The sequence below is a fragment of the Sorex fumeus genome, unplaced genomic scaffold (assembly GCF_029834395.1).
Source record: "Sorex fumeus unplaced genomic scaffold, SorFum_2.1 ptg000002l, whole genome shotgun sequence".
Taxonomy (NCBI): Eukaryota; Metazoa; Chordata; class Mammalia; order Eulipotyphla; family Soricidae; genus Sorex; species Sorex fumeus.
Genome location: NW_026606059.1, coordinates 29526577 through 29538937, shown reverse-complemented (window position 1 = coordinate 29538937; position 12361 = coordinate 29526577). Strand labels below are relative to the sequence as shown.

The window sequence follows — 12361 nt, the reverse complement described above, 5'->3', positions numbered from 1 at the left end:
CTCTGGAGAAAGGAGGAATAATAGAACACATCAAGATAATTCATAATTTTATTTAAAAATTAGTGTATATGAAATAAATATGATCCACTGCTAAGTTTTGATTTTAAAAAGTTATTTGTTCTGTTATTTCCCCTGTATTTGAGATATTTTATAAATAAAAATAAGATTAGAGGGGCCGGAGCAATAGCACAGCAGATAGGGCGTTTGCCTTGCATGTCGCCGACTCGCATTCGATTCCCAGCATCCCATATGGTCCCCTGAGCACCGCCAGGGGTAAAAAAAAAAAAAAAAGATTAGAAAACCTCATGGGAAGGGGGGCGTTCCCGACTCATCCTTCATGCCCTACCGAGGTCACGTGTTGCCCCCATGAGCGGCTCTCCAGCATGGCCATGACTCCAGAGCCACAGAAACCAATCTCGTAATTATCTGGCTCTTGGAAGAAATACCTCCAGGCTTAATAAGTAAAACATCAGAAATCCAAAATCACGTGGCCGCAATAGCGGCCATGCGACATTATATGGTTCTCATAACTAACTGTAGAAAACAAATTATTTCACAATGCCTTTTCAGCAGTTCTGATTTTTGGGTGTAAACTCTAAACAATAATGGTGCATCTTTTGTCGAAATAATGAATGTAATCAAAGTAGATAGAGTGTTAAATAGAATTCATCTGACTCACAGGGATTGGGAGGGGTGGGAGGGAGGTATATTGGGGTTCTTGGTGGTGAAAAATAAGTTCTGGTGAAGGGAAATGTGTTTGATCATTGCATGACTAAAACTTAAACCTGAAAGCTTTGTAACTTTTCCCACAGTGATTCAAGAAATAAATATATATATATATATAAAGAAATAATTTGGGTTTTCTAAATGTCCTGCAGCTAAGTTAAAAACAAAAAGTGCTCAAATTCTTCTCAAACCCTTTGCTTCCAGTCTGAGGACTCAAATATTGAGCTAATTTGCCATTGATCTGACTCTGTGCGGAATTTGCTTAATTCTTAGGAAACTAGACTGAGTCTAACATCTTGTTATAAGATCCAACACTTCTCTTACACCAGAAGTGGAATTAAGAAACCAAATACCGGGGCTGAAGTGATAGTACAGTGGGTAGGGCATTTGTCTTACATGCGGCTGACCCAGGTTCGATTCCCAGCATCATTTGGTCCCCTGAGCACTTCCAGGAGTAATTCCTGAGTGAAAAGCCCGGAGTAACCCCTGTGCATCACTGGGTGTGACCCAAAAAGCCCAAAAAAAGGAATTAAAAAAACCAAATATCTAAATTTACTTTACTTCTGCATAGACAAGAACCAAGCCATAGTTGCAGTTTATTTGACCAGCACAGTTTTTTAAAAGCAACTTTTAAAAGGCGGGGGGTGGTGGGGAGGGGAGTCGAATAGAACGTATTTGGTATTTAAAAAAAAAAAACAGGCTCTCGCCATTTTTTTAAAATTCAAAAAATAATCAAGACTTACATTCCCTTGAGGCAACCATTAATTCAATGCTTGCAGGAGATTTGAAGCTGTACCCAATTGATGCAGTGTTTCTTTCTAGAATATCATAGTCCCCTCCAAGATCCTTTGCTTCCCAATGCTCAAGTCAAGAGCAGTTCGTTTTTACCATCAAGTTCATACTGGCTTTTTTTTCTATAACTGGGGCAAAGCTCTGGCTCAGTGTCCCCATCCAATGGGAAAAACTGAAGAGACGAAAGCCCTGTGATTTTTTTTTTTATTTTGTACACTTGATTGCCTTCACCTACTTGCCTTGTCTGTCCGAACTGAAGGCATTTTCATCCTTTTTTACAGCAATTCCAGTCTCTGTCTTAAATAGCCTTTTGCTCTTTGGAGAAGTAAGGGGGAAGCAGTAAGCCTTCTTGATCTTGAAAACATTATTCATTATCTGCTTCTTGGTCTCCTCATCCGTCTGTTTCCCTCCATCTAGTTTTAGCTGAAAACTATGGCTTTTTCCTACTAAATTCAGAGATTGAGTAGAAAAAGAAAATACTATTTTATTGTGTCATTTTATGTCATATTATGTCAATAAATAAATCTGCCTTTATATTAAAATATTAAGGAGATCAATAAAACCATTCTTTTTTTTTTTCTCTTTTGGATCACACCCAGCAATGCTCAGGGGTTACTCCTAGCTGTGCTCAGGGGACCATATGGGATGCCGGGGATAGAATCCAGGTCGGCTGTGTGCAAGGCAAACACCCTACCTGCTATACTATCACTCTGGCCCCAATAAAACCATTCTTTTTTTTTTTTTTTAGATTTTTATTTATTTATTTATTTTGCTTTTTGGGTCACACCCGGCGATGCTCAGGGGTTACTCCTGGCTCTGCACTCAGGAATTACTCCTAGCAGTGCTCGGGGGACCATATGGGATGCTGAGAATCGAACCTGGGTCGGCTGCGTGCAAGGCAAACGCCCTACCAGCTGTGCTATCGCTCCAGCCCCCAATAAAACCATTCTTAATATGGGAAATTATACTATTTAAGGCTCCATACCAAATCAGCTCACATTAAAAATTATTATTTAATACACACCATTTTATATATTTAAAGCATTTATCTTACTTCATCAGACACCAATAATTACAAAATAGCCCTACACAACTGATATAAATTGTATTTGATTCTTGTTATTGCTTATCTATGAACAATCCATACCAAGCTATCTCTCTCGGGAGCCTGGTGTAGATGAATCTTACATCCTAGCATTTCCTTATGGTGTAATTATGACAGTACTTATCATAGAATTTCTGGTTTTATGAGTCCTTTTGGACATGATAAACAGCCTTGATGAAAATTTTTAAACTTGATAATTAAAAAATGCTGAATAATTAACTGCTGAGAATTGAATGAGGGACCATTGAAGCATTGTTGAAATAAGCTTGTAGATGTGGTCGCTTGAGCTCTTCGTGTGAGTTTGGTAAGGTCATTTAGATTAGTGGGACATTTTCTCCTACCTGACTGTTTTCATAGAGAGGCTTTGGGCATAAATGAATTTAAAGTTTATAGAATGACTTATGTTCTTTTATATTCCTGGCCAGAATTCCATCCATTCCCAATAACTTATCACATGCTCTATCCAGACAGGTCCCTGGAGCTGGAGAGGTAGTGCAGTGGCACAGGTGCTTGCCTTGCACACGGTCAGCTCAGGTTGACCACTGTGCCCCGTGTATGGTCCCCTGACACCTACCAGGACTTATCCCTTAACACGGAGCCAGGAAGAAGCCCTGAGCATCAATGAGTCTGCCCCCCACCCCCAATCAGACCCAAACAACAAATGTTTCTGGAATCTTGGTTTTTCCCTGCACCAGAAGTGTAAACCAGAGTAATCTTGTAGTAATCCTCAATAAGTCCCTTCCTCTCTCTGAGGCTGCTGCCCCCGTTAGCTTCCTAGCCCACAGTTGATTGCTCTTATAACACCCCCAACCCCTACAAGAGCAGTGACAGCCATCCCTGGAGCCCACCTGGAGCTCTAGCACTGGGACAGCTTTTGCTGGCAAGCCCGGGACTCATCTATGTCAACCACCTCTCTCCTTCCTATCCCCAAGCCAGCCCAGTAAGCAGTGCCCCTGTCCATTACTGGACCTAACTGCAGCCACTTCATAACATCCCAGTGAGGGGCTGGAGTGATAGTACAGAGGGTAGGGCATTTGCCTTGCACACGGCCGAGCTGAGTTCAATCCCTGGCATCCCATATGGTCCCCCGAGCACCGCCAGGAGTAATTCCTGAGTGCAGAGCCAGGAGTAACCCCTGAGCATCACTGGGTGTGGTCCAAAAAAAGCAAAACAAAAAATAAAAACATAACATCCCCATGACTTCTACCTCACAGGATTCGTTTAGATGGTAATACACCTAGGCTTCCTGCACAGAGTTTAGAGGACATGTGTAGCTGGTGTAGAAGGAAGAATTTTTTTTTATTCTGGTTTGGTTTGGCTTCTGGGCCACACTGGGCAGTGCTCAGGCATCTAGCTCTGTCCTCTGGAGTCGACCCCAGTGGTGCTCACGGAAATGTAAATACTACTGGAGATCAAACCAGTGTTACAACCATTGCAACCCCGTGCAAAGGAAATGCCTTTCCTCCTGTCTTATCTTTCTGCCTCCAGAACTAGTATTTTTAACCCTCAGCCAGTATTAATACTTTAAGTCTTAAAGGATCGAAATAGTAATGGACTTCTGTCTTGTCCATTCACGATACTATAGCAAATATCAAAGACTGGGGTGGAGGGATAGGCAGTGAGAGAAATGTTTATTTCTTGAAATAAATCCAAGGTGCCAGCAGACTTGGTGTCGGGTGGGAACCCACGTTCAGATCAGAGGCAGCTGTCTTCACAGGCTGAGGAACCATGTAGCTTTCTGGATTCTCAGAAGGGCTCTCATCTTATTCGTGAGGGTTCTGTTGCCATGTCCTCATCACCACTCAGAGCTTCCATTTCCCTATATATAAACCTAATGCAGCCCGTGAGAGTTTGATATATAAACTTGGAAAGTACGCAAATATTTAGTTTATGCTAACCAGCTGACTCTTAACTCAAATTTGGGGAGTTCAAGTGTTGATGACGGAGAGGGCAATAGAAAAGAACAAGAGAAAAATCAAGGTTACACTGAGCTCCAAGTGAAATGAGGCATGTCACCTGCCCTTCGCCCCCCCCCCCCCCCCCCGCTGTGATCTGATTAGGGAGCTAGGATAAGAACTTTCAGAGATAAGAAAATCAGACCATAAGAAGGCACATGCTTTATTTGAGGGAATCTGACAAAATCGAAAATGTTACCGCACCCGTTCCCATCTTGGACTTGTTTTCTTCTCATTCTCATCTTCCTAAACCCTGCTTTGTAAATATTGTTAGGAGGCCCAAATCCTGAACTTCAAATCATGGTTCTACTATCAGTACAATTTGCATTTTAGGCACCACGCCTGAAACTATGGAAAGGGAAGAGATTCCGTTTAAACCTTCCAACTTTTTGACCCCGTCTCTTCTCTTACCAGGCAGAAAATACATAAGTCCTGTCTAGCCTTTGATATTTTTCCAGGGAAGAAAAGAAATGAAGTGCCACCACAGTGGCGGTGTTCTTAACCAGCATTTATCACTGTACACCCATTAAAAGGAAAAGTGCTTTGTGCTTCCCTTACTAAACAAATTAAGTCAGCAGAATGAAGAGGTTCCTATGCTCATTATCTGCATCTGGCCATGCAACACCCCCACCCCAAGTGTGGCTCGTCCCAGCCTGACTGTCAGTCACTGCACACACACATCTGCAGCCCATTCACCCTTCACAGGGGCCAGGGCTGCTGAGAGCTCTCCAACCCGCAGGAGGGCAGGAAGCAAGCATTACTGTGGCTCTGTATCTCCACAAAGAGGCCAAAATAAGAGACCCCAGAAAGTGAGAGAGACCTTGCCTACGAGTTGATGTCAGTTCTATCTCTCCATCTTGAAAGTGTCTCAGTGTCACAGCCAGGCATTAACCTAACTGGAGCTTATGAGCATGGGCCGTGGAGCAGACGCCTGTATTGGCCTCTACACTGCTACTTGAGTCAGGGTGTCCCCAGAAGGGACTCTGAACCCTTATGCCTTAAGTTGTTCATCTATTCTATGGGAATGAAAAATAAAAGCACCCACTATCCATGGATGGTTATTGCCAGGATTGGATGAGTTGGTATTTTATTTTATTACACTGATTTTTGAATTGCTGTTTTACAGGCACCATTTAGTTCAGGTTCTTATTGCCTTCCAAGTTGATGGCTTCAGTAATCTCTTGGACAGACCCACGGGAAACAAGCCTGTTCTCTCCTCCGACCAATACCTCCCTTGTCAATTGCCATAGCAACACCTCTCGAAGATATATTTCTACCCATTCCATTCATGCTTTTGACAAGGAGCCTAGTCCGTCTTCATTTGCCTGTTCTATCGAATCCAAATATCTCTGCCCCACATCCCAGCAATTTGCTAACTCTACCTCCTATGTTTTCTCAAGAGAATTTGCCATATTTTTCATTCTAAAATCTCACTGTGTTGTTCTCTGCACTCTATATTTTTCCCCACCATCTGAGCACTATACATAACATCTCTCCCATGCTGTCAACAAAACACTTCACCCATCCCAGATTTTCTTTCCTTCTTTCCTTCTATTTGTTCTCCCTCTTCTTTCAGAACTTTATCCGGGAGTTTCTTCAAGTCTTCCCGGTTCCTGCTACTGCTCTTCCCACACCCTTCTGTGTCTGTGGCTTTCTACATGAACCAACGCAGATTTTTGATGAAGTTCCTTGTCTAGATTGATAACTACTGAAGACCAGAAGCAATATAGAATGTCCCATTCCTTCTGATTACATTACTCCTGGGGGATCAGCTCAGAGCACTGAGGTTGATTGAATGATCCGCATGAAGTGTGTGTTTGCTCAATCTGTGTTATTCTCTGAATATAAAAGGGCATGGGAGTCCCCTGAAGACAATCACAGGAGAAAAGCCAGTAGGGAGCACTCCAAATGGAAGCATATTTCAGCAGGCTCTTATGAGACCCAATCAGGCACTTGCCTCCTGTTTTCATATGTTCCGTTTGTATGATAAAAAAATGAGTAGATGAAAAATCAGGCGAGCTATGGCATTTTAGACTGTGGCAGGCTTCTCCTCTGCTCTGAATGCTTGCCTGGTTTGCATTACGATTTCCTTCCTTGCTGGAAAACTACACAGATTTCTCCCTTTCTTTGGAAGAAGTGGGACCTGTTGGAAATGTGAGGCTCCAGGATTCAAATGCAATGGGCTTGGCTGTAGTGCTCTGTAGTGCGTTTCTTGACAAGTCCTGAAAAGACTATTGAATTCTGGCCTGTGCTTTTTTTCTGCAGTATTTGGATGTTTTTCAACTGCAGTGTTTGGCTGGATAAAGTATTTGAAATAGAATTTTTTTTCTCCTTCCTCAGCAATCTTACATTACATTTTCCTCCTTTCAGTTAAAATGGAATATTTTACTACTATGCAAATACTTTGGAGCTCAGTAGAATCATAACTCTTTCACAAGTGAACAACATATCTTTCAAAATTTTCAGGCAAACAGGACACATACTATTCTGATAGCAGTGCTCTCCTTATTTAAAAAAAAATGTTAGGTATTTGGTGAGCTTGTAATAGGACAACAAGTCATGTTGAAGATTTTTGTTGTTGCTTTAAAATATATGCATCTTAAAAGGAATTTTGCTAAGTAGAAAATTCTTTTTTTTTGTTTCATGATTAAAAACACTATCTAATAATCTCTGCAGTTCCATTGTGTATGTGTGGTGGGCTCAGGGTTTTGATATCAGTGTAATAGGCTATTGTTCTCCAGTAATCTTCAAAGGACTGGTGGCCTTTGAATCTGCTCCATATCTAAAATTCTAGCTTTAATTATCAGATTAGCCTGCATATTTTTTTTCTTTGTGATTAAGGAAGGAGAAGCTGAAATGTGTTTATTATTCAGCAAAATACTTGAGAAGGTAGGATCTCAAATGTTTCATTCTGTTCGGGAAATGAGAGCTGGTCAAATTATAGACTCCCTTAAGCCAAGGGAGGGAAATTAATAAATCAGGGGCACAGAGCCACTGAGTGACATGACAGAAATGGCTGCACATGTGGTGCTCTCTGCTAGACAGAGCTGGAATTGTGCCTTTCAGGGTCCCTGCAAGTTATGAACAAAACCAGAAGGATCATGGAGCATGGGGGTGCCACCTTCCCCAATGCCTTTGTGACCACACCCATGTGCTGCCCCTCCCGGTCCTCCATGCTCACCGGCAAGTACGTGCACAACCACAACGTCTACACCAACAACGAGAACTGCTCCTCGCCCTCCTGGCAGGCAATGCATGAACCTCGGACTTTTGCTGTGTATCTTAACAACACCGGCTACAGAACAGGTAAGGATGAGCTTCCTGCCCCATGAACCTCTGATAATATCTTAGATGCCGTTAAGACGCACTGCTGTGAAATGAATGACATCCCCTTAAGTCCCTAAATGAAATCATTGATGCCTTTCTCTTCTCTCCCAGTCTCCGCTCCATTCCTTCCTTTCACTCTGAAAAATGTCCAATCAGAAATTCCCTACAGAAAAGACAGTAATTCTCAGTGGCTGCACGATCAAAGTACTGTACCTCCCCGAACTCCCGGCAGTTAGAACTTTCCAGGTGAACCTACAATGGAAGAGTTTTCAGCCATTCTATCTGCTTCCTTCAGGCTCCCAAATCTCAAGAGATCACAGCACCACTCGAGACTTGTCTCAAGTGTTAGTCACTTTGTGCTCGGTGCTTCAGTGAGAAATCATGAGTGCTTTCTGAACTGCTTTGCACCTCTCGGGGTCTGGGATACATTAGAGAGTCAAAACCATGTACTGAACTAATGTAATCTTTTTGGACTTGTGCATATCACACTTATCCATTTATTTGCGCATTATCATAAACAGGATTGGGGGTTTCTTTGCTATAACCCCAAATTGTGGTCATCAATATTCTTAAATGTTTACCCTATCCAGGAAGGGAAGGTACTTGTTACAGATGCTATAATTGTTTAACCTACAAAAGGCAAGAAGAGGGTTAGGGTTAGTTCATCTGTTAACAATTGAGGGTAGTTCTCAGGAGAGGTAAAAATAGTATAATGCCAGGACTGGAGAGGAAAGTGAGGGATTAATATACTTGCCCTGCATGTGGCCGACCCTGATTAGGTTGCCAGCATCACTTGGGGCACTGCACCACCAGGAGCAACCCCCAGACTTAAAACTGGGAATATCCCCCAGCAATTCTGAGGATCACCCCAAAGCAAACAAACAAAATCATGCCAATCTAAGAAAGAAAATGAGATACTTTGGGGTAAGTTTGCCCTCAATCCTTTATTCTCCCAATACTTATATATTTGCCTTGGGTTTTCTCAGCATTTCTTTATGGATGTAATAATGATTTTGAAATAAGGTCTACAATACTGATTTAAAAAAAAACTAGATATGCTCATGAGGATTAAAGATGTCATCTTTATTGTTTGTTATAAATTATTTTTAGGTACACAGATTTCTTATTCTGAAGATTTAAGAGGGAAAGATTATAGATAAATGTAGTCTCTCAAATATCTTTAAAAAGGGAATTAATCTTTCCCACTGGACTCAGGAAAAATGTGGCCATGTGCTTCTTTGCAGAGCACCCTTTGGGCAGTTAATGCTTGTTATTTATGGGTAGAATTATTGATCCTGATTACGATAGCATTGTCATTCACAGGCACTTCGAGATGTCTGTGCATAGAGGACACTCCCCCTTGATCACCAGAGTGCTTGCTGACGCTTAGTAAGGAAACTGGTTACTCAGAATGCCTTATCCTGAGTATGTTTTCTCACATAAGTGATTTAAATTTATGACACCTTTCATCCGAGAGCTCGAAAGCAATTTGAAAATCCATCAAACATCCCTGTAGGGTTCATAGACAGCAAATGTACTTGGCTATGTTTTATGACTGAGATGGGGCTTTTAAATATTGTACAACCAGCTCAGAAGCAAAATCAGAATGGTTCCCTAATGCCAGTTCTTTTTCTTTCCTATTTTGTTCCTTTTTTCCTCCTCCCTTCCTCTCTTCCTTCCTCCCTTTTTCCTTCGTCCCTCCCTTCCTCCCTTTTTTCCTCCCTCCCTTCCTCCCTCCCTCCCTCCCTCCCTTCCTTCCTTCCTTCCTTCCTTCCTTCCTTCCTTCCTTCCTTCCTTCCTTCCTTCCTTCCTTCCCCTACCTCTCTTCCTTCTTACCCTTCTTCCTCCTTCCTTCCTTTCTTTCTCTCTTTCTGTCTCTTTCCTTCATTCCCCTCCCTGCCTGCCTTTTTTCCTTCCTTTTTCTTTTCTCTAGGGCTGCTATCAGCTTCACTGCTCCACACTGTGCTCAGGTGACAATGTGGTATGGGGGTTCAGACCCTGGAATCCCATGTGCAATAAAATATATTCTCCAGTCTTTTGAGCCATCTCCCCAGACCCTGATTCCTGGATTTTAATTTCAGCCATCAAGTTGTGTTTTGTTTATGGGCAGTGTTGTATGTAATCACTGCTTTTAACCTCTTAGGATCTCTATCATTGAAACCCTGGAGTTAAACCATATATTGAAATTAAACCATATATTGAAACCATATATGGAGTTAAATCATATATAAACCATAGGTCTTAAAGGGTTAGGACTTTCAGTGTCTGCCTAGATTTAAAGTGGTGAGTTAGGACTTATTAATTTGTTCCAGGGCCAGATCAAGATATTAAGTTCTAGGTGATTACATTCTAAATAAATATATAATAGCAGTGACTGTGGTCAGCAATATTGTGTACATGGAATTTACTAAATTTCCTAGATCTTAGCAAGTTCTTGCCACAGGAAAAACTAGCAAAGGTTCGAGGTATGAAAATGCTGATTGTTTAGGTGTCTGTGAGTATTACACCGTGTTTGTGTATATTGAGGCATTGAGTTGCACACTTTTATGTACATACACAGTTTTTTTTACTATTAGTAATACCTCAACAAAAGCTGAGAAAGAATACAAGAAGAAAATTAGCTTTTGTTGCATACCTACCTTGCACCGGGCTCTAGCTAAGTTGTCTCACACAACTCTTGCAGCACCCTTTAAAGAAAGGATTTGCCCAGGTTTCCAATAAGAAAGAAATAGAGATTGGGAGAGTCATTGTCGAAGGTTACAAGGAACACATGGGTAGCAGGAGCCTTCCAACACATGTGACTATAAATTCTTTTTTTTTCCCTGTCACTTTTTTGCATGTATATCTAGCATGCTCCACTCCCAAGTTTCTTATCAAGATACACATAAAGCATAATAGAATATAAAGGAATGGAACCCTGAAAAAGAAAAGTAGTTCTAGCAAAAGTCAAGAAAAAAGCTGTCAGGAAACTGTATGCCATGGAGTCATAGAGAACTAAACTTCCAGATGGCAAAAACAAAAGAATGGAAAGACGACCTACTGCAAAGTTCATTGAGTCACCAAGATAAAAATAAACCAGTGGCTTCTAAGGCAGCATATTGTCTCCTGTTTCTTGTTTCAATTACACTGTGCTCTGCCCCTTCTCCACTGGGTTACAAGAACTTAAACAAAACTGAGAGGTTACTTAGACACGTTTCCTTCCCTTATTCTCAAAGGAGCAAACACAGACCTACAGGATTAAAATGACTTTCTGTAGTGACACATCTGATGTTCTAGTGGGAGCAGCAGGCATCTAGATACTGGTCTTCAGGGCTCTTTCTAGTATGGCCATTAACCTCTTCCCAGTCGTAGATGATTCTCTGGGCACCATCAGGCTTCCTGGATGGTGCACAGTGGGCAGCTAGCAGAGGATGAAGCAGTTGTCTTCTCTAGAGACAAGCTTTTTACTCCCTGGAATCTCACTCTGATTCTAAAGTCAACTTCAACTCAGAATCAACCCGTTGTCCAAGCTCTTCGGACAGAGTGGAATTTTCAATGACTCATCCTACAAAGCAAAGGGAATTCTTTAAGGGAATGGAATTTTTCAAAATGTTTAGTTACGTGTAGGCAAAGGAAAATATTCACTGTAGAAAATTAATTTTGATGTGCCTATGAATATATCAGAAAAATTAAAAGTTGGAAGATTAAAATGTCCACGATAGAGATCTGTGTAATTTAAATTTATCTTTGATGGAAAAATATTGAAGTGTCTCAGATAATTAATAAGTTAAGGTGTCTTTGTGACAGTAATTATTGACCCAACCAGAGACAGAAAGTCATTTAAAAATATACAAATAATCACATTAGGTTACAGTCATCTTAGGAAAATAAGAGTAGGTAGGTATTAAATCAGTGTAATTATTATGAGCTACTTAATCTAGTGGAGAAAATGCACATATATAAAGACATTATTGTTTTCTTAATAATCATTACTTTATTTGGGACATCTAGCTAAGAACCCAAGAAAAAATATCGAGGTAAACTGAAATATCTACTAACCTCTTTTATTGCACATAAAATTTATTATCTACAAATATCAATCTAAAATAAAGAAGTGCAAAACAATGATCATTTTGAAAGAACTCAGAGAAGATAAATTGCTAGGAGGTTTATTTTGGGAGACAGCCAAAATACATGGATTTGAATACATTGATTTTGTGCAATATTATATTTACTATTATGTGAGATAATTTTTCTTTTTTCAGAACTGAGGCATATTTTTGGACAGGCTAGAGCCTAAATATTTCTAACTTTACTCATGGAAAATATGATTCTCCCAACAGCTTGAGTGTTCAAGAAGAGGAAAATACAGTAACATATCTATTGCATTTTGTGCTCTGACAAGTGAATTGGAAATGTTATGGATTATCTACTATAAAAAGAAATAAATACTCTGTCTATATGCTCAAAAATAGTT

At 40.7% G+C, this 12361-nt stretch overlaps 1 protein-coding gene across 6 annotated transcripts in view; it reads left to right on the top strand.

Moving 5' to 3' along the window:
- Positions 1-12361, top strand: part of SULF1 (sulfatase 1) — a 185275-nt gene that overhangs the window by 105227 nt on the left and 67687 nt on the right. For all 6 annotated transcript variants that reach the window (XM_056109095.1, XM_056109034.1, XM_056108884.1 and 3 more), the window contains one exon: positions 7645-7884. In XM_056109095.1, the coding sequence (XP_055965070.1) occupies positions 7645-7884 (240 nt within the window). The remainder of the gene's footprint in view (positions 1-7644; positions 7885-12361) is intronic.